Source organism: Caenorhabditis remanei, chromosome I, assembly GCF_010183535.1.
Source record: "Caenorhabditis remanei strain PX506 chromosome I, whole genome shotgun sequence".
In the NCBI taxonomy this organism is placed as follows: Eukaryota; Metazoa; Nematoda; class Chromadorea; order Rhabditida; family Rhabditidae; genus Caenorhabditis; species Caenorhabditis remanei.
The window spans coordinates 4,400,528-4,426,095 of NC_071328.1; the positions used below are offsets into that span (position 1 = coordinate 4,400,528).

Here is a 25,568-nt window from a genome sequence, read left to right on the forward strand (position 1 = left end):
TCAAGTATGGAACTAATCGATATTCTTTTTCTGTCATTTTGCTCAAAACAGTTTAAACAAACGATAGAATCAACTATGAAATCGAGATTCGATAAGATCATTTCCATCACATACACCTCTTCTAGGCCAGAATACGCTACAATTTCATCTTCTAACAGTGATGACAAGGAATTTATGAAGTTGGTGCCAAGAGAAGAAGGTAGAAACCGATCGATAGTTCAAATGAATTTATATGGAGTAGATGTGGACTGTTGGTCAGTTTTTCTTCAAACAAGTCATTTATAAACCAGATATTTTTCAGCATGGCAACTAGGAATCACCCATTCTTTATACTATGCAATCAGCAGGACGGAGAGCAAATGTTACAGACAATCCACAACTATTTCCGAGGATTTTTCGGATCATCTATTGAGTATCATTTGAAAGCTGATGGCAGGAACTATGTACCCAGATTGAAAAAAATCAAATACAGTGATATTTTCATTCAAAATGAAGGAGCAGCTGCAGAATTGTTGGATGAGTACTTAGATGTTTCACCCTCACAGGAATATATTCAATTGTATGCATTCGGAGGTTTTGAATACGAAAGAAATCTGAAACTGGCTCAAACCAATGTTCTCGATATATCGATCCCGGACAGTAGAGCTAGAGAACTTGTGAATAACTTCAAAGGAAAACAACTGTTTATAAGTGATGGAATAGTCACAGATGATGATGTCATTGAGTTTTTGAACAGCTGGAAATCAAGTCAAACACAACAAAACTTGGAGTTTTTGAGTATACATCACTGGAGGGGAATGAATCTAAATCCAGAGAAAATAATGAGAAATATTGATTTAAAACAGTTTGATCCTAAGCAAAAGATGCCGATTTATCGTTATGACAAAAGGTAGAGTGGTGTTGTTACTATGATTTGGATAGCCAGATTTAATTAGTCTAGATAGAAAACATAAATACTCCTGTTTTCAGATCTATTTTTGGCCAATACTTCTGGAAAATACAAGAATTCAGTAGTCCAAAGTTCATAGTTCGAGATGCTGATCAACACGTGGCATCACTTGAAATCACAACACGAGGAATCCAATTTGCTTCATGGAAAATGACAGAAGAAGAGGTCATGAGAGGAAGAATTCAGAAGACTTTCCAAAAAACACCATTCCAAGAAGCATCGCCTCCCAGAAACTTCATCGATATTTCAAAATTTTCATGGCTGATTCAAAAAGAAATCTTGTCCAGCATGGAATTGGTGGATCTGTTGATGATGGCTTCTTGTTCTCAGAAATTCTATCAAAATATGAAATCATTAATGAGAAACCGTTTCGACAAGATATTCACAATCACCTATGAGTCGAGAGTGCCGTCGCGCATTAATATTTCATCATCCAGTAGTGGAGACAATCCATTTATGAGTATCAGGGAGATATATGAATTCAGAGGTCGTCCACTTATCCCAATCAATTTCACTGGAATGGATTTACAAGTAAGGTGAGTATATAATGGACCTATTCTGGGGTAGCAAAAAATAGTTTTTTGCTTATTTTTTGCTATTCAGAAAGAAGCAAAAAAAGCAAAAAACTCCTGGTTTGGAGGTATTTTTTGCTTGACCTTTTCGAGGCCAGCCCGCGGTTTTCTAGGCCATTCGCTGCAAGACCTGTGTTTGGTGTAGATTTACGGGAGCTTTTTTTGGGATTTTTTCAGCAAAGTTCGGAAAAAAATCATTTAACGATTGCAAAGTATGGAATAAATCAATAAAATTACAAATTCAGTTCAAAAGTAGCGATAAAGTACATGAATGCTGAAAAAATCGCCAAAAATTCTCCCGTAAATCTACACATGGCCTAGAAATCCGCGGGCTGGCCTAGAAAAGGTCAAGCAAAAAATACCTCCAAACCAGGAGTTTTTTGCTTTTTTTGCTTCTTTCTGAATAGCAAAAAATAAGCAAAAAACTATTTTTTGCTACCCCAGAATAGGTCCATAAGAGATTTAATCAATGTATATGAAACGAAAGGAATGTTATCAATCGAGGTACCTCCGTTTCTATTACCAGAGCCAGTGTTTTGGTGGCAACGAGCCTGAATTCCACTTGTTTTCATTTAGGAGTTATTTAGAAAAAAACCAAATATAGGTGACATAAAAAGTGTTTGTTGTATCTGCCGTACGCTGAACAACTTCCCTAATGATTCATTCCTTTCAGTATGCCAACCAGAAATCACCCACTTATGATACTATCCGATTTGGAAATTCAAGAAACACTGCTTCCATCTATCCACAATTATTTCCTCGATTTATTCGGTTCATCCATCAAATATCAGTTAAATGTTTACGAGCTGATGCCACCATTTTCAAAACTGAAGAATATCACTAGTACACATTTATCCAGTTACCTTCTAGCTGATTTTGACGATTTTCTAAAAATCTCTCCTAATCAGGATTTTATCCAACTTTTTGAGATTCAAAGCCCCTTGCTCGGAAGAAATGTGGAATTTGCTAGGACGAAAGTGTTAGACATTGCTAAAACGAATCGCTTCGCAGAAGAAATTTTATCCAATTTTGAAGGTAGACAGTTGTTTATTAACGATGGAATCATAAGCGATGCCGTTATCATCCAGTTTCTGAACAAGTGGAGATTGAATGAAGGATATCAGAATTCGGAATGTTTCAGTATTGGTGTCTCTTCATTTACACATCCTCTCAGTCCGAACCAAATCATGAGTAGTCTTCCAATCAATCGATTGGACTCATCTGATCAACTGCCAGTTTATCAATTTGATAAAAGGTAAGTCCATAGTTGAGTTGAAGTCTCATAACTTCAATATTTTTCAGAGATCGCAATTCGAAACATACTTGGGGAATTCACAAGTTTAGCAGTCCAAATTACATTGTTCGAGAGACTGATCAACACGTGGCATCCATTATGGTTACGGAGGACAATATCACATTTGCCGCGTGGAATATGACTGAAAAAGAGTTTTTGGAAAAGAATACCTTCAAGAGATCCTATTGAAAACATCCGTCAATTGCGGCTCTTTGTCTTATCTGTCAAGCTTTATTGAATCTTCGGTCTAAACTTCCATTTGAAATTCCATCTACAAAAATGTGTATTTTTCTGTGAGATTCGCTGTAGCGCACTTGTAAGAACTGTGATGTGATAACTGTTGATGTGAGACTGAATTAAGAATCAGGCTCTTATAATCATGCATTAAGAAATCGGAAAAGAACGATAGAGATAGGATGTTACACCGAAACTCGTAGTCAGTCATTTCATTTGCGTGGTTTAATTCTTTGAAACTTCATTTATCAAAAACCAAACGAGTTATCAAAAAGTTGTGAACTCTATAAAACCTATATAAATACAAACAGTACAGAAATCAAAACTTGAGACCCCGTGACTCAGTTTCGAAGTTTGAGTTTTTCCCATTCTCTAATACCTAACTTCGAATTTCTGAAGACCCTGAGATTGAAAACCAGACTTGCAAGATTCCGGGCCGGGCCGGGCCGAGAAAGCTCCGGCCCGGCCCGGCCCGGTCGGCCCGGATTTGAATTTTTGAACTTTTTTCACTACAATTTTTTGTCCAAAAATTTATTTTCTGAAAATTTTTCATATTTTTCCTCAAGTATATTTTTCAAAAACCTTCGAAGCCTACAAAAAATTGTTTTTAAAAAATATTTTTCAAAAAAAATCGGGAAATTTTCGAAAAAAAAAATTTGAATTTTTTTCAGTACTGAACTTCCGGGCCGACCGGGCCGGGCCGGGCCGGGCCCTGGAAATTTTCATTCCGGCCCGGCCCGGCCCGGCCCGGCCCGGCCCGGCCCGTTGCAAGTCTGTTGAAAACTGCTCTACCAAAGTACTGAACTAACCATTTTCATATCAAGAAATCTGTCACAACCCCGATTACTCAAACTTGACTTCCAATTTCCCTCCCTAATTCCCATATTTCTCCCTCACACCTGTCCCCCTTGTCGCCTCTTCATTCTCTCACCGTTTCCCTTGTTCAAACTCAATTACCATAAGACGATGCAATACGTGTTGCGTGTATATGAGATAACATCTCTCCCCCCGGAAATGCGATATTTTCTTGTTATTCTTACACTTCTTTTGTGTCGAAAAAACAACATACGGTCATTGGAGTCAATGTATCATCCAGAGATAATTATGTGACAGTAGCCCCCTCTTCTTTTTCTCGCCTCATCTGACATCAGATGACAAAAAGAAATTGAGAAGAAGAAGAAGTGTTTGTTTCGGAGGACGGACACATCGAAAAAGGCAATATCGACGAAAAACCGGAAAGTGGCACTTCGAGATGGCCCATATATTGGAAGGAAGAAGTATCGGAAGAGCAAGAAGAGTTCTTGAGATGAAAAGAAGCGGAAGTCATTGGAGAGGTTACTGTAGTTTTGCAGGAACATTCTCTAAATAGAAGAGAGCTGAGAAACCGGTAACTTAGAAGAGGATGCGGAAGAGATGAAAGGTGGGAGAGAGCGCAGAGAAGCTAGAGTGTATGACTTCTCTGCGTCCCATGTTATAGTCTGGTTCTTTTTGCGATTCTTGTAGTTGATAACTTCCTAGTAAAATACTATCTGAGAAAGATATAAGTCATTGAAATTGCTCTATTTCTGTGCGTGTTTCGATTTTCATGGAAGTTAAATAGAGCTCGTCACAGTAATAAACATTTTTTGGTTAAAAAAATTAACATTATAAAAAAAGTCTTGCTGTTCTACAAAAGTAAAGATCTAGGTTTGTTTAATTTAACACCATTAATTCGATCATAGCTAAAGACATGTCTTAATTACATCACACTTCATTAATATAAATCCATGTAAAAGTTCAATCTGATTCAAGAAATCACACAACATCCCGTAGTTTTTTGTGGTTTCTCTTTCTCTCCGGGCACTTTCACAGGTGCTTGATTGGCTTGTGGAGCAGGAGTGATTTTACTCTTCATCTGATCCATTGGAGTACTTCCAGCCGGTGTCGCTGCATTACTTCCAGATCCTTTCACTGATTCATCCTTCTTCAATTTCTTACTCATTTCTACTTTTCCTTGTTTCTCGGGTTTCGACTTTGCATCTTTCTTCTCTTCTTTCTCCTTGACTTCTTCTTTCTCTTTGACCTCATCTTCTGTGAGCGATTGCGTTTTTTGTGTCATCTGAAATAAAATTTCGTTTCGGAATCAGAATAGGTGGAAGATGTCGGTTGCATCACGTCCATGACAACCTTCGTAACTATTTCTGGGCGTTACACTGATGGCTCAGTTGGTTCCATTTTGTCCCACATACAAACCTACCATGGTTCAACACCCACTTACCAATCTCTTTTTCTCGACTGCTGGATCCTCTTCCTTACTCGTTTCCTTACTTTCTTTACTCTTACTATCTGTACTACTCTTCTTTTCTTTCGTCTTTTTCTTCTTCTTCTCCTTCACCGGCTCATCGTCTTCACTTAAACTCAACTCGACATTGTCGTATCCTTTTCGTTGCAATACCGCTGCCGCCATGTCTCCTTTTTAGCGAACTGAAATTAGGTATAGAGAGGAATTCAGATGGAGGGTGTTACCTAGCGAAAAGATCAAGTTGATTGTTGCAACCACAGAAAAATTAATGATGGAAAAGAGGATGGTATTTCAGAGAGAAAAGCAGAAAGGTCACGGGATTTCAGAAGGAAGGTTGAGGTCTTCACGTGAAGATCAGGAAATAGACATGAAGACGTGGAAAGTGTCTGCATATTCCATATGTCTTACTTTAATGAATAATAACTGCTTGTGGGGATTTTGTCCAAAAAAGTTGTCAACTACAAAATCAATCAACGTAAAATTCTACACATTTTATCAGTTAACAACTTTTGATAACTTTGCCAGCTTTTGAGATATGGGCGGTGGAAGACCAGAGATGAAGAGTGGAAGAGGGTGCTGAGAAGCTGGACTGTCTGACTTCTCTGCGTCTCCATTTCAGAGGTAGCAAAGTTATGAAGCACGACGGTTAGGCCAATATAAACTTGAAGTTTTATAAGAACAAATGGATCCGTGACGGGCTCTTACCTAATCAAAGTAAAACCTCAATGCTTTACATTTGTAGATCCCTTTCAAATTTCCACTCCAAACATTTCAATTCCATCTCCCTCTCAAATCCAGGATACAGTAGTTGTTTCCTGAATTGGTTTCTTCTCTTTCTGTGTTCTCACTCCAACCAATTTCCTGTCATCAAGTGTCTCATTTGTCACTTTCCGGTACTCTTTCTCCTTTAGTGTTCCCAAGAATTTGAAATGTTTCCAGCAGTCCCTGAAAAAGAATCAATTCTCTTCTCACTCTCTTAACTTTTCGTCATCAAAAGAGTCAAAGAGAGTTTCAATTTACTTTTAAATCCTATTCCTTTCTCTCTATTTGACGCGATAAAAGTTGGACCGGTGAGAGAGTGAGAGAGTGTGTGCGAAACGAGGAGACGCAGACGATTCCCTGGAGAAAAAAGCTCAATTAGTTGAGCGGTTTGTATGTGTTGCGACGAAATGAATCAGAAGGCGAAGAAGTGTGAAAGATGGCCGTAAAGTTGTTGGAAAAATAGAAAAAAGAGAAAGAGAGATGACGTGGCAAGATAAGAAAAAGAAAAGGAAAGAAGAAGAAGAAGTATCAGAGCAGGAAGGAGAAAATGTAGATTTGAATAGGAAAGAATTCCGAAACTCTGGAGTGAAAAACCTGAAATTTCATTTTGTCTGTGTGTCAGGTTGTCCGGATGTCCACAACTGCAAAATCGAAAAGATGGGCGGTCCTTTAGTCTAATTGGATCAAAATTTCCAAAACCTTAAAAACTATCCCCATCACCCGATTTCTTGACACTTTTTTGATTTAAAATCCAGATTTCCAGATTTCTGTCTGTTTGTCGGTTTATACGGATGTCCAAATGTTTAGGGGGATCCTAGTTTTGTAAGCTTGTGAATCTTTCTGTGTGTCCGGATGTCCAGATACCGAAAGTTTGAAAGCCGTTACTACTGTAGTTTTAGGATCTAGATATCCAGATTCCTAAACTTCGATCTGTATGTCTGTCCGAATGTCCGAATGTCTAGATGTCCAGAGAATCAGTTCTTTGGTTCGGTTGTCCAGAAAAATCTGATTCCTGAATCCTATCAGAGGAGTCTGACTGTGTGTCGATTTGCCCATATATCCCAATTTCTTATTTTGTGTTCAACCGTCTAATTATTCCTCTCGACACTCATATCCATCATTGCCAAAGCCCGGGTACTTGCAGCCAAAATTCAAAATTAAAATTTTTTCGAATTTTTGAATTTTTTCACGAAAAAAGTAAAATTTTCGACTATCATTCAGAAATAAAGGAAGTTTTGAAGAATCATCAAAAATGTTCACATTTTCAATAAAAATTGAAAATTTCGTTGGTTCATTTTTTGAAGCCGGGTCTTGACAAGTATGCTCATATCCGTATACCAAGATTGCCAGTGGTCTCTCTGTCTGTGTGTCCCCGTATCGAAATGTCCACTCATGAGTCATTCTGTCTATCTGTGTGTCCCGATGTCCCTCGCCCCTCCAAACTATACTTTTTGCCCGTCTCTGACTTCATAACACAATTACAAACCTTCCGCCTCCTCCCTATTCTTCTCTTCCCTTCCAATCTCTTTTCTCATCCTTTTGATCCTCGAAAGTAATAGTATCTAATAAGAGATTGTGCATGGCTCTTCTCTCCCTCTTTCTCCCCATTGCGTAGAAGAAGCCATCAAAAAGGTCCTCGAGCATCTGCCATGCCCCTCTCTGCGTCTCCACCAATTCACACACTCTCTCACCCTATACGGTAGTCAGAGAAAAGACACCTGGAGAGGATGGCCGATTAAGGGCATGTCCTTTCGACTTGCCGACCTTCTTCGTCTCGCTCAAAAGCTTCTCGGATTTATGGCAATTTTATGAGCGGATTTGGGGGGAAACGAGTTGAAAAAAGCGGACGGGGGAACACCTGCCCTCTTGTGATAGATACCCGATACTTATGAGTGTGTTGTTGACCTTCGAGTTTTTGAATTCAACATAATTATTGTTTCTTTTGTTGGGAAAACGAAATTAAATGACATATTTGGGAATGGGAGACAGATGGTTTCGAGAAAAAGTGAAACGGCCTGAAAAAACGGTTTCTCCGTGTGACCTAGGAAATTCTTATGCAAGATCTAGTCCCCGCAGCCTTTGACAACCAAGTAGAATTTTGAGGCTTCCTGATTTTAAGTCAACTACAGTAACCACCACTTTTCAGTTCAGAATTGTCCCCGTTTCAAAGTTACGAGCCATTCCAAACTTTTGATATATTGTAGATCAAACCTGGATTTCCATTTTTGTAGTTGACAACTTTTTGATATCTCTTCTAGATTTCGAGATGCGCACCTTTGAAGTTAGGTTACTGTAACTGAGAGAGTGCAGAGAAACTAGAATGTCTAACTGTCTAACGGAAATGATAGAGTTATGTAAAATTGTTATAAATCACGTCTAGATCTCTATTTTTGTAGTTAACAACTTTTTGATTGGTAGCTCTTCCAGATCTCACGATACGCGTCTTTAAAGTTATCCTACTGTAGTTGGCAAAGAGTGAGGTTTATCCTTTTGATATCTCTCTTGGATAGCTTCGCACAAAAAAGTTGTTAACTACAAAAAAAATTATCATAACATTTTACACATTTCCTTAGTTGACAACTTTCTGATAGCTCTACTAGCCTTTGAGATAAAGCCCTTGGAAGTAGGATTACTGTAACTGAGAGAATTCTTCAGGCAGTTATAAACTTTGAGCTTTGGCTGTGATACTTCATGTTGTCCCAGTTTTATAAAAGTTATATTTTTAAGTAAAACAAGTCATGATCTCCATTTTTGCAATTGACAACTTTTTCATAGCTTTGCTAGCTTTTGAGATACAAGTGTCTAAACAGACGCCACTGAAAGAGTGAGAGGAAGAGAGAGCAGAGAGGCTAGAGTGCCTGGTTTCTCTGCGCTCTCTCCTTTTTGATTTCAGCGTTTTTTGAGCTTCGGAATCCCTTTTCCCGCTTTTCAGCATACCTTGATTTTTACTCCCTTCAACTCATCCCCTTTTCTGCAAAATCCATTCCCTTCTTATACAGAATTCTTCATTTTTCTCGACATGTTGTACAAACAAAGATTAAGTCAGTCAGAGACAGAGAAAACTAACTAATCCGAGTAGTGTTCTCTTTCAGAAAATACTCTTTTCTCCCCTTCTTTTTCGTCTTTTCTCAATTCCAAAATCCAATTCCCCTTTTCCTTTTTACAGGAGAGAGCACCTAATCCCCCCTTTCCTTTCCCCCTTACATATATCTTCCCATTAGTTTTTTGTCGTCGTCCATCATCAAAAAAGGAGAAGAAAAGGGTGAACACAATTGGTTTAGTGTTCCGTGGTGGTTGGATTGCGTAAGTTGAGGAAGAGAGATAGAGAAGAAGCAGATGTTTTTGATCGGATTATGACTTTCCGAGGGGTACGGTAGGAATGGTCGGGAGGATGGCATCATAAAAGACAAGTGGGGATCTCGGGGACACTGATTGAGCACTAAGAATCCGGGCTTCAGGTTGATTCGGAACCGGGACGTTTCGAAACCAAAAATGTGGAAATTGATACTTTTGGCAATCTTGTTATTTCGACAAACTAGTGAAGATTATGGAGGGAGTTCGGAGTTATGGGACGTAACCTATTTCGTTGGAAAGTTGAGACTACCCTGATTCCAAATATATATTCAGTTTTCACCCTCGAGGTCCGGTATTCAAGAAAAATTAGGTCAAAGTTCTGAAGAAGCGTGTTAAAAAGGTGACAATTAGTCATTCTTCAGAATTTTGACCTCATTCTTCTCGAATACCAGGCCTCGAGAGCAAAAACTGACTAAATATTTGAAATCAGCGTTCTCTCAGCTTTCCAATGATATAGGTCATATCGAATAACTCAAAAATGACTCCATGACCTTCCCTAGCCTTTCACTAGTAAGCCCTGTAGAATAAGACATTTTTCGCGATCCACGTGGTGCTACTTGTAACGAGAACCGTTGTAACGATCCTTATCTCATAGTTCTTATCCGTACCAGTTCTGATTCGGACAGGGCGGTACCCAATAGGGGGTGGCACCGTGAAATCGAAACCGAGACGTTTGAAAACTAGACATTTCGAAACCATGAAAATTAAACACTAAACGTGAGGAAAATGGCTGAAACTAGATTTTTAGGCGAACTGTGCCGCAAAGTAAGGGTTTTCCATTTACACTGACTAAGGAAGGCCTCTAGGTCACCGTGGAGTTATAGGACGTGACTTATATCATTGGAAAGCTGAGACAACGCTGATTCTAAATGTATATTCAGTTTTAGCCCTCGGAGCCTATTCGTCGAGAAAAACGAGGTGAAACATACCGCCTCACTACCACCCACACCACACTGCCGATATTTTTCACACGTCGGTAAGGTCCAAACTTTGACCTCGTTTTTCTCGAATACCAGGCCTCGAAGGCATAAACAGAATATATATTTGGAATCAGCATGATTTCAGCTTTCCATTGATATAGGTTACGTCCAATAACTCCACGGTCACTCAGGGGGCCTTCCCTAGTGAGCTCTAGGATGGTTCTGCTCCCGGACGTTTCGAAGCCAGAAGTTTGAAAACACGAGACGTCCCAGAACCGCCGTTTGATTTGAACCAACAAATACTCAAACATTCTCTCTCGTCCTTGCAACCATATGGAAACATTCGACCCCTTTTTGATAGATCGTTTACCCCCCTCTATTATGTAGTCATCTCCTCTCTTTCAACACTCACCGCCTCGAATTCCCTCTTTTGTCTCTCATTTAAAATGACAGTATTCTCGGATGAAAGAGAGAAAAGATATATTGTATGCTGTGCGGAGTCACACATTTCAAATTGTTGATTTTAGATCCATGATTTGGTTTTTCGTGATTTAGGGAGATGTAATTGCTAATGAGGTTTCTTTTAAGATGTCGGAAAGCTGGAAAAGGAAGAATTGATATATTAGCTCAGTACGGTTGTTGCAATCGCGCTCAAGTGGAATTGAAAAGCAAATTGCGGGGGATTTGAAACAATTCTGAAATATCAATCTGAAACAAACATCTTATTTTTAGTTATGAACCTTAAACTTCCGCCATGGTACTTCATGTTGTCCCAGTTTTATAAAAATAGTATTTTTGAGTAAAAAAAGTCATGATCTCCATTTTTGCAGTTGACAACTTTTTTATAGCTTTGCTAGCTTTTGAGATAAAGGTGTCTAAACGGAATGACTGAGAGGAGGAGAGTGCAGAGAAGCTAGAGTGTTTGACTTCTCTGCGTCTTCAACGAATAGAGACACAAAGTTAAAGAGCAGGGATTCAGAAGGTGTCTTACCTCACACAACTCTGCAATACAGTAGCGAGCATAAGTGAGTATACCTCCATACTTTCATATGTATCTCAGCTGAAACAAGTCCGTTTTGCATAAACTTTTTTTTCAAAGATAGCTGAAGTATCCAGTAAAATCGACATAAGTTTTTTGTTTGAGGTGATTAGCTGATTTTTAAGATTATCGATTTTTCCTGATCTTGGTTTGAAAATCCGAAAAAAAACTTTTTATTTTTGAACTGGACCCTATGATTTTTTGAGTCAAAAATGTTGAGTAACGTTTATATAAACAAAATATGCTGTTAGAATGCTTTTGTGAATCTTCTTCATCGTGCTACAGCTCCAGAAGTCCAAAGTGGTATGCTTGGCTAAATTGTCATAACTCATTGAAAAATGGTTCAAATTGGTTGAAAATTGCGGGGAAAAATGCGTAATATGTTTATAAACAATCTTGTATTTAAAAATAATAATTTTGAAAAAAAAATTTTTTCGAATTTTTTTCACTCGAAAAATTTTGGTTTTCATCTTTTGCCCAATTTTTCATGTTTTTTGATTATGAAACAGCTGTAATTGAATTAATGAAAATCTAAATTTGATGTTTCATGTTAAATTCAACTCAAATTCGCAAATTGTTACTGTTTTATAATCAAAAAACATGAAAAATTGGGCAAAAGATGGAAAGCAAAATTTTTCGAGTGAAAAAATTCGAAAAAAAATTTTCTCAAAATTATTATTTTTAAATATAAGATTGTTGATAAACATATTACGCATCTTTTCCCGCAATTTTCAACCAATTTGAACCATTTTTCAATGAGTTATGACAATTTAGCCAAGCATACCACTTTGGACTTCTGGAGCTATAGCACGATGATGAAGATTCACAGAAGCATTCTAACAGCATATTTTGTTTTTATAAACGTTACTCAACATTTTTGACTCAAAAAATCATAGGGTCCAGTTCAAAAATAAAAAGTTTTTTTTCGGATTTTCAAATCAAGATCAGGAAAAATCGATAATCTTAAAAATCAGCTAATCACCTCAAACAAAAAACTTATGTCGATTTTACTGGATACTTCAGCTATCTTTGAAAAAAAAGTTTATGCAAAACGGACTTGTTTCAGCTGAGATACATATGAAAGTATGGAGGTATACTCACTTATGCTCGCTACTGTATGTAGAAAAAAGAGAGAGCGCAGAGAAACCAGACACTCTAGTTTCTCTGCACTCTCTTTTAGTTACAGTAACCCTACTTCCAAGGCCTATATCTCAAAGACTAGTAGAGTTATCAAAAAGTTTTCAACTGACGAAATGTATAGAATTTTACGGTGATCATTTTTGTAGTTGACCAATTTTTGGTAGAATTTTACCATGAAGCGATATAATCAAAATAATTCGGGGAAATATGCATTTTTGTTCATTTCAGACAACTGACATGTTCTTCAAATTCTGAATCAACCCATGCCGTTTTGACACACTCTCGAAGCACAGTGATTTTCAGAAATTTCAGAAATCGGTTCATGAAGTTCGCCCACTACAGTATGCCTTTCCAATTCTCCTTCCAACATCATCCAAAACTCTCAAAATGTGTCCATTTGAAGAAGTGGACCCTTGCTTCAAAACGAAACTTGATAACTATGTATGTATTTGGCAGGCAGTGACTTTCTCAAAAGTATCGAAGCTTTTGACGTCTTTAAGTGGCAACACACGGATCGGGTTTCCAACTTTCTTCATGTCTCTTCCTTTCTTCCAAAAAGATCCCAGCGCCTACCGTAGTGAGTAAAAATGGTTAGTTAGAGTTGTTGTTCAATTTGTGAGTGAGTGAGAGAGGGGGCCCACGGGTTCGGTTTGAGAAAACCGAATCGAATAATAAAAGCGATAAAAGTGAGTAAGTTGTGGTCTCTCTCTCTCCTCTCATTCCCATATATTCAACCGTGTTTTGTTCATTTTCGTCGTCTTTCTCTCTATGTGTGTCTACTCAATTAAACACGCATTTAGACGATTAGGTTGTGGCAAAAGAGAAGAGAATGGAAGGGAATGAGAAGTGAAAATATATTGGAATAAATTGGAGACAAAGTGGCAACTGAAGGAGTCAATTCCGAAACAATGAGTACTTTCGAAATGAGGGGAAATGGAGGGGAGACAGTACTGACATATCTTTAGTTTGAATTCAAAATTTGAGAACAATTTTCCGGTTGTTCAAACCTACCACTTCATTTTTGTAGTTGACCACTTTTTTCGGAGGTTTTGAGTCTACTAGATGGGGTACTGTAGTTTTCGCGTCGGGACCCACCAAAAAAATCAAAACTAGTCATGACTACACTCTTTCAAACCGTCTTGACACGCTGATTCTAAAACTATTATTTTCAAAACATTTCGTATCAAAAATGAGGGAGTTACAACGGTTTTACAGAAACAAAAAGATTTTCGAAAAGTTTCGAAAATCTGTTACTTTTTGAATTTTGAGTATATTGATTTGATTTTTGGCTTATTTTATAGCTTACGTTTTGCACTTTTTTCAAAAAATAATTTCAACATTCTCCAGCGCTCATGGCTTGGAAGGCAGACGACAGAAACTATTAAAGTGAGAGAGCGCAGAGAAGCTAGGGCGTCTGACTTCTCTGCGTCTCTCCTCCTTCGCGCAGATACCTTACCATCTTTGAACCTTTTTATCTCAAAAGAGTGAACAGATATCGAAAAATTGTCAACTACAAAAATGGAGATCTAGATTTGTTCTACACAATGGTAATAAATTCGAAAGGGTAAAATATCAGAGTAAAAAGTTACAAACTGTCAAGGTTTACCAATTTTTTCGATGAAAACATCAAAGCTGTTTTTTTCTTTAATTTGTAGGAGTTTACCCTAGTGAGATTCGGTGTCAATTGTTTCCTTATTTCCCTTTTCTATATTAGGAAGAGCTTTTTCAAGAAAGTTGTCAACTATGAAAATGGAGATTTCATCTCCCTGAACATTGAAAAATTTAGGCTCACACAACCTCAAAACTCACCATCTTCACTATCTAAAGGATACCGTCTGATTGCGAAACCAGAGATAGGATCTCAAAAAAAATCGTAAGAAGGATTAGTAAACGAGTTGGGCAACCCATCGATGGCCAATAATTAGGCATGCTTATGCGGACAAGCCACCTTCAATTACGAGAAAGGAACGGTGAAGCAACTCATTAGTGTAAGCAGGTAAACATGCGGTTTTTTGGGAAACCGTATATTTTTGGGGGAATCGAGTCGAATAACTAGTTTTAGATAGAACTAAACCGCACTGTTTCAGAGAGCGCTCTGGAATGTAATATGTCATTCTAGGAAACTACAAAAGTCAGAAGAAATCGAGTTTTATCAGATTTCCAGATTTTCCCAGAATCATTTTCAGAAGTCTCTCAACCATGAACCTTCCTGCTCCACCATCTTCTCCAAACTACTCCAAAATCTCTCCACTTGATTATCTTCTTCCAATTCATCTTCATACACAACATCTCTCTCCAAATAAAATCCCAAAACTAGTGTCATTTTTCAACGCAATCACTCAAAAATGACCATCAATCAGACCTCCCCCTCTCCACTCAAAATAAATATGTTCATCGGATTTCCGTATTTGATAACCATCTGCTCTTGTTACTTTTCAGGAGAAGGAGGCACCGTAGTTGAGTGAGCAGCGACAACTTGCTTTCGCTCCGCCCACTAAAGTTGGAGGCAAGCGTGTGCGGCGCAAAAGTTTGGATTGGTTGAAAGGCGGGGATAAGAAGGAGATGAGGGAAAACGAAGAGAAATGAGGAGATGGTAGCGGATACAGGAAAGGAAAATGTCAAAAAGGAAAAGAAAAAAGTTCAGAAAAGGAGAGGAGTCGAACCCCTGACCCTTCGCACGTGGTGCAAAAGCTCACCCGCCTGCGCCATGCGCCATTAAAATGAGATGGGGGCGGAGGTTGTGATAAAGCTGACAGTTGCGCTTGCGCTCTCGCAGCCGACTCGCTAACATCGAATTCGAAATCTCGCGTTTTCCCAGTGACAAAAAGGAATAAGATTTCTTATAAAACCCATAAATTGCAATCCTATATCTCCAGTTTCCTGTTGGCTTCTCCTTCTCGACTTCCAATAAACCCATTTCGGCACACATCAAAAAAAAGGGGAGCAAGACGAAGGCGTCGTTTCGTTCGTCTCGAGACACCTACTCGTTACAACACACACATGCATTCGTCTTCGAAAGATCTGTGTCTCATTGTTGTTTTCCAATTTATGGGGGCACACACATACACGCCACTCTCCATTCTTCCGAACTGGGCGGAGCTTGAAGGTTCCAAGTGAAGCTCACGCCTTCTGAAGTGCCAATGTATTTGCACACTCACTCGGAGACCTCGCAGCGGCGCGAATTCAAATCTTTCAACTTCTCTCTCTTTTTTTGGGATTACGGTAGGTCTCATTGAGTCTCATTGACTCTCTCCACAAGTAACAAGTACAACTACTTGTGTTCTTCACTTCACCTCATAAAAAAGACACATTTCGCGCCCCGTTTCGAAATCCCATTAAAATGCAAATTTGGCCGGATTTCGAATGATTCCAAGTGAGTGAGAAGGGGGGTTGCAACAAATGTCCGTCTAAAAAGGACAGATGTTTCCATGAAGAATACAAGGGATTTGATTTCTGCTGGGGGCGCCAGAAGGCGTTTTGAATCGGTCGGGCACCTGCTACTGAAAATTGGTTCAAGTAGATATGAGAACTGAGTGAATGTGTCATATCGGCGCCTGGTGAGACTCTCAAACTTTCGAAAAATTTGAATTCGGATGAGTCTCTCACAATTTATGAATAATTCAAGAGGCGACCATAGTATGAGGAGCAAATTATATTGGTGGTCAAAAGATAAAAAGTTAATTGGTTAAGTAGGTCAAACGCTTTTTTGAACAAAGTGGTGCGGCGCGGTCGCGTTGCGGTGCCTGTAGAGATAGAACTTTCACCTTACAGTATTCATCACACTAGGGATTAGTCAGTTGTTGTTTTCTACTTGGGATAATTGGTTCCCACGGTAATCTGCCTAGTCCTCTCTTCTCACTTGCCGGGTTGGCCCTGTGCCAACTTATTGTATACGATCCCTTCTTATTATTGTAGGTCAAATATCTGTCCGCTGGGAAGGCTACGAAAAATTCAAAATAATCAATTTCTAAGTCACCAGAAATCAGGAGGTCACAAGTTCAATAAAACAACTTGTCGTCCGTTTTTTTTTTTTCAAAAATTGACTCATAGAAAAAAATTCTAGAATGATTTCGTAAATGTTTTTGCTTATTGTTTCCACAAAAAACAGATTTTATGTAGAAACAAATATTCATTTCTCTTTTCAAACAATGTAGATCATGTCTTTATCAATTTCAGCTTAAATCCCGTTTCGGTAGAGCGCGATAGGCTTCTATAAGTACTGCGCTCCAACGAAATCCTTTGAAAAATCTCTCTCCAATCTGTTGTGCTAATAATTATTAAAAATGAAAAAAAGATTTGGCTCGCTGGGTGTCGAACCCTTGATCGTTCGCGCGTGTATACCGCGGGATTACCGACTGCGCCATGTGGTCGAAATCAGAATTGTGCCCAATGATAGTGATAACCAAAAGCCTTCTCCCACTTTTCTCAAAACTTCCGTATGAATTCGTAAGTTTCACTTCACTCATTGCCAAACCTACCTTCATTTCCTGTAACTTGAAATTTGATCTACCCTACCCTCCTAAACCCCAATGCTTATATAATACTTCAAAACTCTTTTTCCTTCTCAATACTGCCACCATTTTCTCAAGTTTTTCATTTCTACAAAAAGTTGTCTCATTTATTCCACTTTCTTCTTCTTTTTCTCATTCCCAAAATGTGGCTCGTCATTCATCTTGGCGCCCTCGTCTCTCCTCCGGATGCCTTCATCACCCCCCTTTCAACACCATATTAATTCAATTTTCTATAGATATATCGCTCTACTTTTCTCTCCTTTGTTTTATCTTTTCATTTCTCAAACCATAAGCGACCCAAATTACTCAACTTCTTCTTTCTCTTCTTCAATTTTTATTGCCCTCAGCTGTCGTGCACTTTCTTTAACTTTTATTCCTCTGTACTCTTCTCTCTTTGGTTTCCAAAAAAGTTTCAGACCTCCACTTTCCTCCCAACTCAACCTAGATTCTCTGTTCTTCCCTTCCACCTTCCACGCCTTCTTCAGACTCCGCCCCCTTTCCCCAACTATTGGTTAGCAAAGGAGTGAGGGAGTGAGAGCAGTCCTCCGAGTCAACTTTCCCTTCTTTGTTTTTTTTCTCTTACTAGATCTTCACGTTCTCCAGGAATCTGTCATCGGACCGTCCCTGATTACCCAAGTACCCCTTGGGAAAGTTAACTTGCTCACAGTATTCTTTGACAATTTGTTTGCATAACCTTCGCCACGTCATCTCCTCTCCAAAAAGTTCTTTATTAAGTGACTCTTAGTCAATCCAATAATATCTTTTATTACCCCTTTGACTCCCCCCGAGTATGGGGGGAGTCCACACTGAGTGAGTCAATACGTAACTATCGATTCGAAAAGTTGGGGATACTCGATATTCTTCCGGTTGACACTGGAGTGTCGTGGTGTGACTCTATGATTCCACTCACACCTAACCGTTTTCACACTTGATAACTCACCCTTGTCATCCCAACTAATCCCTCTCGCAATAACTGTTATTATATGCCCTGTCTTCTTCTTTTCCTTCTTCAACTTTTATTTTCTAATCCCCTTTCTCCCACTATTCATTCTCATCTTGATTCATTCTCCACCTGTCCCTGTCTTTTCTGCTCAAACCATTCAACTTGAGAGTCCCCCCTCCGCGTAGAAGACGCAACCCCATTACTGTCCAAGTGGGCGGAGTCGCAATGCATGATGCCAGGTGCACCATAACGCCGCCAAGCAGATGGTGTACTCGGACGGGGGAAGGAGAGATTCTCCGCCCTCCCAGATAGTTCTTGACCGTCACTTGCTCCTTCACTTCTTCTTTCGTTCTTTTCTTTTCGTCTCAACTTTTTTGTAAATGCAAACTCAAGCTTATTTTCCAGGTACCCCACATATATATGATGTCATCCACAATGGACACTCAATACAATTCGTCGTCGGTTGTCGATTTGATGTCAATGCTTATAAACTCGTCACAGTCCATCCCAACACCCCCAGACACCCATACAGATGGATCCATCTCACCTGACTCCACTGCTTCAGATTGCTCAGAAAATGGAAGAGAACCAGCGGCAAAGCGACGCCGAAAGCCAGAAAGTAAGTGAGAATCTGTTGGGCGAAAATGTGTTAATTGAGTGAGGAGGTGAAAGTTTTCACTCGTGGGAAGATCTCATTTAATCTCATTGTTGGTACTAATAGGGGCCGCTTTTTGGGTTGTATACAAAATAGAGTACACAGAATCCGATTCTGCAATCAAAGTTCAGCTAGGACTAGTTTTATAGCTTCGTGAAGTAGGTAGATTTATCAAACCTGAGATTTGGTGTTCTTGAGTTTCCGGTTTCAAATTAAAGATCTTGATCTGCACTACAATTCTATCAACAAAAACCTAGGTGCTAAACGGTTAGACTACTTTGAGCTCTTTCCCAAAATAGATAGATCAGTTTCTTTTCTATATCAAGAAATAACAAAACGGTGTGAATTTTGTTATCACGCTACATAGAAATTAGGTACGACACCGCGAAATTCGCAACTTTTAGGCTTCCATAACTCACTGTAATTCAATTTTTATCAAATTCTGACCTCAAAAATGAAATCTCCATATTCGAAAGTACCTCTTCACGAATTCGCAACACAAGTTTTCGTAGTTTTTGCAAGAAGAAGACGACACACACACACATCTGTCATCTGATTCTAGAAGATCTTCTCTTCTGACAATCCGTCATCTGTTTTTTTAACTCTAACTACAACCCGTTGATCTACTCGGTGTCGCCACGTCAAATCGCATTTGTATCCGGTCTTGACTCGATGAGAAGAGAGCACTTTCAAAGTCAGAAACTTGAGTCTGATTTCAGTCTTTTTTAGTTTTCAAGAGGGAAAGCATTCGATCAAAAATGAAATCCAATAGTTGTGTTGATGTACTATTTACAAAAGTGCTACTAGTACTACTATCTGGTCAAAATCTAAATATGGCCACCCCGAACAGTGCTGGGGGCAGCTGCTCAAACAGCCCCATGAGTAGTACTTTTCCCCGAATGATGGTCAGAGGCAGAAGAAGAATCTCTGATGACCAATATTAACATGAATTCATAAGTTTAAACAGCCGCCTACCGCACGGCTATTCCTTTCCACACCCAATTTTCGTGACCTTTCATTCTTCATTTAGCCCAAAAAATCCGAAAAAAGAAGTTCGTTGTCTTCTCCTTTTGAGACCCCCTTTAGCCCTAAAAGTACCCATCTGTCGCCAGATGTTCCCTCATTCTTCTTGACTGTTTGCCGACAGACTTGCCACCCGCCAAGTTTTTTGTGTGTCAATGGCAAGATTTGAAAAAAAAAGTTTTGAAAAATGGAAACATGAATTGCCAACAATTTTCTTTTTTTCACAAATGGGATACTTTGAAACATCTTTTGATTCGAGCTAATTTAAAAGTTGCAAAATTTTTTCTCGCAGCGAGTGAACTTGAAAACAAGGAAGTTCAAATATTCCTCCACACCTACAACTTTTCTGTGCGGAAATGGCGCAGTGGTAGCGGGCGCCGTCGAAACCCGGGAGGTCTTTGGTTCGGGTTTTGATACCGGCCGGCTACATTTTTTTTTCCATTTTTTACTTTCTTTTTGTAACCAACTTTTGGCAATGCAACCAAAAATCAAACGGGTGTTAGGTGTTAAAAAGTTTTTCCCCTTCTCCCTTTACACTATCTAGAACCACAACCTTCTCCATTTCTCTTATCTTTCATCATCAACCCCATTTTTTTCTCTCCCTAGTTCTGCTGACGTTTTGATCTGACTTACACAAAAAAACCTAAAAGGGCAAAAACCTCTTCTGATTTGTCTATGCAAACACTAAGATGGGGGTATTGTAGCTCCAAAAAGAACACCGACGACTAGTGTGACTTCCTGAGCTTCATCATCATTCATTCAGCGTTTTTCCGGTTAATAATTGTACCAATTCTGGTTACATCATCACTTGACCAACCATTTTTGCGGCCCGACCCAACACGGGCGGTCTTTTTCATCGAAAAAGGGAGTCTCGGCTCATTGGTTACTTCCTTTTCTTTTTTTCCCCCCAATCAAAAGCTTCCTTCATCTCTATTGTAGTTTTTTACCGCAAGTGATCTGAGGGGTCGTGCCTCATTAATTATGCATTCATTGCTTGCGTTCTTTTTGTGTGAAAAAGACACCGCTCTCTGGAAACGTTCTTGTGATTTACAAGGCATATGGTATATATGGATTAGGAAGGGCAAAGAGTTTCTAGGAATACACAGAGGTGACATATGGAGTTAGGTGTGTGGATTACTGTCACTTTTGTGTCACAATGACAGAAGTTAATGCATTGGATCTTGGGACCTATCGCCTCCTTGAGATCCATCTTTCGAAGTATCACGTGGCGCCGTCGGGTCTTTTTGAAATGTAACCGGTATCAAACCCCGAACCAAAGACCTCCCGGGTGAACTGTTCTAGGTGTGGAGGTATATTTGAACTTCCTGGTTCTCAAGTCCGCTCTACCACGTGTCCTTTTTCTTTTCCCAAAAGTAGTTTTCAAAAGTCAAAAGTACTTAGCTAATGCGAATCGTCTTCTTCTTCTCAGATATCCTGACCTGACAGATGTTCTTCATGTACATCACATCACATCTACTCATTTTTCTCAACCTATTCATTATAAGACCACCCCATTACCGCGACTTTCTTTGCAGCTAAAGACATCGTTCGTGTCTCGTCGGAAAACGGAGGTGCTAGTGCTGCTCTCCCAACGTGCTCATCATCTATTCCATCATCATCCGAATCTGTGCATTCTGACACCGAAACGCCGAACAAGGAGAATCAAGAGGAGGAGGGAACGATGACGTGTGACACGACGACAACATCTTCAGAAGTGATTGGAAAGACAAATGAGCAGGTGAGAGACACTTTTTATTATTGGTTTATTTCAAAATCTTTTCCTCCAAAGCAATTAAAAATGCTTGCGTGTGCGTTGTCCTTGATATAAATACCGGTCGCACTAAATATGGTGAAAAGACAGCTGAGAGGCGAGCACCTGTTCCGATCGTTCCGAACTATTACCTAACTTTTTATACGTTCCGACGATGACGAACATGTGTCCACTCTGTACATCTGCCTGTACCCTTTGAGATAACCATCTCAAAAACCATTCGCTTCCTTCCTTTCCCTATCCAACACAACTATTATTTTTCAGACCGCCGCATCGGCAGATGTCATCACCTCATTGGGATCAACGAATGGCCTCGATGGAGTTCCGACGTTTCTTCTCTCGCAATTTATGATGCCCGCTTTTCAAAAGCAGCTTGAAATCTTCACATCTGGAAGTCAGATGGGATCACAACACTCGGAAACATCACCATCTGATGTCGACTCGTTGACATCTTCGGATGGTGTCGTCGCTCAGACGTCAAAGGTAAGGGAAGAGTGAGAGAGAGAGAGTGAATTTGCATTTTGAGTGAAATTCAACAGGAAGAAGAAAGAGACACTTTCGTGATGCTCCTGTTGCATATTTATGAACTCAAAAAGGGAAAAGACATACGAAAATTGGAGTGGCAACTTGACTTGTTATTTTGAAAAATTTTTAAATGAGAAGTGGAAAATGGAGAAAGGGATTGCAGTTTTCAAAAACACAAAAAATAAAAACTGGGAAAATGTCAGTTTTAGCACTAGTTCGGAATCGAACCCTGGTCGCGTGCTCGCCACTCATCTACCTTAACCACTCGGCCATTCGAGCGAGCTGCCGCGGGGAACAAAGGGTGCTGATAAAGCTTGAGAATTGGAACGCGTATGAAGTTACAATTTTGACCGCATGTCACGCAAATTTTCGACAATAGCCTCCGGAAAACTTTAATTATATAGAATATCCACTACACCTTGTTCCTTCTTTTTTCCCACAACTACTCATAAGGCAGATGACATTGCGTGACCAATGACACCACCGATTGTTAGAGGGGACACCACCACACAACTTTGATGGATTACTATTATTGTTTTTCACTTCTTTTTCTTCTTTCCTAACTGTTTTTTTCTAATTTTCAGAGCCCACTTGACACAATGATTTCATCGGATTCCACGATTCCAAAGTCTCCAATTTCGGCGTCGAGTCCACCGCATTCAGGGTCTGAATCAGAATCTCGTGTGATGTCACCAATCAATCAGGTAGGATCACAGGATTACTGTAGGATTATAGTTTGAAATTTCAATTTTTCCAGTCCAACCTCACCGATGAGCTCTCCATCTCAACCACGCCCACCATCGCCTTCACACCAAACGGCTCCATTCCATCACCTGGCACCGGTTACTCGTGGAGCATTCGACGTGGTAGGTCAACTTTTTTGAGAGAAAGTTGGGACGTGAAACAGAAAAGTTTAAGCGAAAACTGAAAATTGGATTTGAGACTACTAACTACTAACCCCTTAATAATAATAATAAAATGAATGAAATGTGAGAAGAAGTTGAAGTGGTCTTCGTCTTCTTTCTCTCAGCTCACTCATACATATATTCTCTAATTCCATTAAGTTTTCTTACTTACTTAACCCACACCCCCCTCACACATTTACACTTCTTTCTTTTTCTATATACCACGTCATTTTGGCAATAGTGCTCCATTTCAAATTTCGGTGGAGCACACTTACGTGATTTGTCAAAGGAAGAAGTACAACACTCGCACGTGTTTAAACTAATCCCCCCACTAACTCACCTATTCATCTCTTACTTAAATCCTCTCATGTTTTATCACTCGCACCTTTTCATCCATCTTTCCATTAAATTCAGTTCTCTTAGTCCCAACTTTCAGAAGGCAAACTGGCTTGTCCCACTCCAGGATGCGATGGATCTGGACACCAAACCGGCCTCTACACACATCATCGAAGTTTGTCCGGATGTCCGCGTCGACCTGACAAGACTGTGATTCAGAGTAAGTATACCAGAGAGCAGCAGGAGAAGATTAATGAGATCTCATGCATTTCATACTTTTTGCATTTCTTACAATCTCACGAGTAGTAGTGAGTGGCAAACAAGATTGATGATTTGCTTTCTTTCCTTTCTCATACTTTTTTCCCGTTTTGCAGTGCTCGCTCTCCGCCAAGACACCGTCCTTCGATGCACAACTGCTGGCTGCTCTGGCAAGGGACATGTCAACGGAAACCGAACTTCGCACAGAAGTTTGTCCGGATGTCCCATCGCTCATCAGGAGAAGTTGGCAAGAAAAGGACTGAAATCGACGCCAACACGCACGAGAACTCCACCGAAAGGAATCGGAATGAGCGATGAGTGTCCGTTGGATTTGACGTTGACTGGACTTCCAGCTGGAATGTCAGCTCAACAATTGATAGCTGCTGCTCAAGCGGGATTCATGCCAACTGGACCAATGATGGATGCAATCCTTCAACAACTCGCGCAGACTCAACCACTTGCCACGTTAGAAGAGGAATCGAAGAAAGAGAATGAGATGGAAGTTGACGTTGAGACAACAACAGATGAGATTCCAGTTCTTGTCAAAGAGGAGGTCAAACCAGAATCCCCTGTTCCAGTTATCACTGCTCCAGCTCCACAAATCCCACAAATCCTCCCAACGACCCCAACAAAAGTGGCTGCACCACCATCGGAACCTAAGACATCTCCCACCTCGATGCTCCTCCAAATGCCCGGATTCTCTGAGGCGTTGATGAAGATGCAAGCGCCACCCGCCCCATTCCCACAGTACTCGCCGGCAATGTTCGGGAATCAGAATGCGATTCTGGCGCAGTTGATGTTGGCACAATTCCAAGTGCAGCAGGGATTCTAGGATTCTAAGTCGTCTTCTCGTCCCAAATATAGTTTTTTTTCTTTTCTTATTCAAACTGATTTCCCTCTTTCCCAATTTGTGTCTGCCGGTCTCTCCTCTCACTCTCTCTCTCTCTTTCACCCCGGTTGGTCATCATCATCAATCAAGTCTCCCAAATACAGAAGAGGGGGGAGAGACCGTATTAAGAAGTGGCAGATGTCGCCAGATTGCACCGTCCCCCCTCCGCCGAGTTTTTGGCCAGTTACTTTTCGGTCATTGACCTTTTCCCCTTATTCGTCAAGTGAATTGGACAATATGCTTGATGAGAGAAAAGTGCTTTTTTGGGTAGGAAGGGACCATAACAGTTTTTGATTCCCCTTAGAAGCCTATAATCTCAAAAAGTATCGCCATCTCGTTTGTATATCTTCTCTCACACTATTTCTTCTCCCATTCCGAAATCTGTACACCTAAAAACATCTGCTTCTTTCCTCCCCCCAATCTTCTTTCTGTCCCCTGAGGGATGAAATTTTTAAAAACGTGTCAAATACTACAATAGTTTTCCCATTTTCCTATTCAATTCTCACCTGATATAAGTCCCACCCAGTGTCTCGTTTCCTCCTCTCCCAATTTATCATTTCATTCCATCTTTATCTGAAAACCATCTCATTACCCCAAGCTTTACCACTATCACTCAAAACATTCCCAACTTTGTCTTTTTCTTTCCTTCACTCACCTGCTTTGGTTGTGCTTTAATTGTGACCCTACACACTTTTTCTTTTAATTTATAATTATTTTTCACTAATTATTTTTTCGAAAAAGTCATATTTTTCTTGTAATACATTCTTCCCCGTTTTATACTCAAAATGAAAATTTTAAACCTAAACTACGATGAGAGAAACACTAGAGCTTATGGCACTGAAAAACACAACAGGAATACAGATAAAAGATGGAGGGGGAATTCATTTAGGGATGGAGTGACGGTGGCGACAATGGTTGTTGTTGTTTAGGGACGATCAGGTCAAGATGATGATGATGATGTTGGAGGCGGTGAAGATGGTGGTTATTGTTGATGACAGGCATGCAGTAGCTCATTTGGGAAACGTCGACTTCTGGAGTGATCTGAAAAAGGGAGATTTGTGAAATGAGAATAGAAACGGAGCATGTCGTAAATCGATACAAAAAACTAATCTTGAAATCGTGAACACTATCTGACACAGTGAGATTTTCGGTTTTTTCAGTGATGAAATAAGTTTTTGAACACTCTTCAGCACAAAAGCCACATTCG

At 39.7% G+C, this 25,568-nt stretch overlaps 3 protein-coding genes across 3 annotated transcripts; 2 read left to right on the forward strand and 1 right to left on the reverse strand.

Annotated features, from left to right (window-relative positions):
- Positions 1-75: 75 nt before the first annotated feature.
- On the forward strand, positions 76-3,004 carry GCK72_000702 (uncharacterized protein; the record flags this gene model as incomplete). The annotated part of the gene is made up of 5 exons (XM_003109218.2): positions 76-254; positions 302-889; positions 970-1,485; positions 2,195-2,776; positions 2,824-3,004. 5 exons carry the CDS (start codon positions 76-78, stop codon positions 3,002-3,004), a joined length of 2,046 nt encoding a protein of 681 aa, XP_003109266.2.
- A 1,831-nt stretch (positions 3,005-4,835) lies between these two features.
- Positions 4,836-5,495, reverse strand: GCK72_000703 (uncharacterized protein; the record flags this gene model as incomplete). The annotated part of the gene is made up of 2 exons (XM_003109225.1): positions 4,836-5,147; positions 5,307-5,495. The coding sequence occupies 2 exons, from the start codon at positions 5,493-5,495 to the stop codon at positions 4,836-4,838; spliced, it is 501 nt and encodes a 166-aa protein (XP_003109273.1).
- Positions 5,496-18,419: 12,924 nt separating this feature from the next.
- GCK72_000704 (uncharacterized protein) lies at positions 18,420-24,304 on the forward strand (the record flags this gene model as incomplete). Its single annotated transcript, XM_003109093.2, has 7 exons — positions 18,420-18,618; positions 21,213-21,415; positions 21,713-21,931; positions 22,558-22,677; positions 22,731-22,839; positions 23,315-23,434; positions 23,589-24,304. 7 exons carry the CDS (start codon positions 18,420-18,422, stop codon positions 24,302-24,304), a joined length of 1,686 nt encoding a protein of 561 aa, XP_003109141.2.
- Between the last annotated feature and the right edge of the window lie 1,264 nt (positions 24,305-25,568).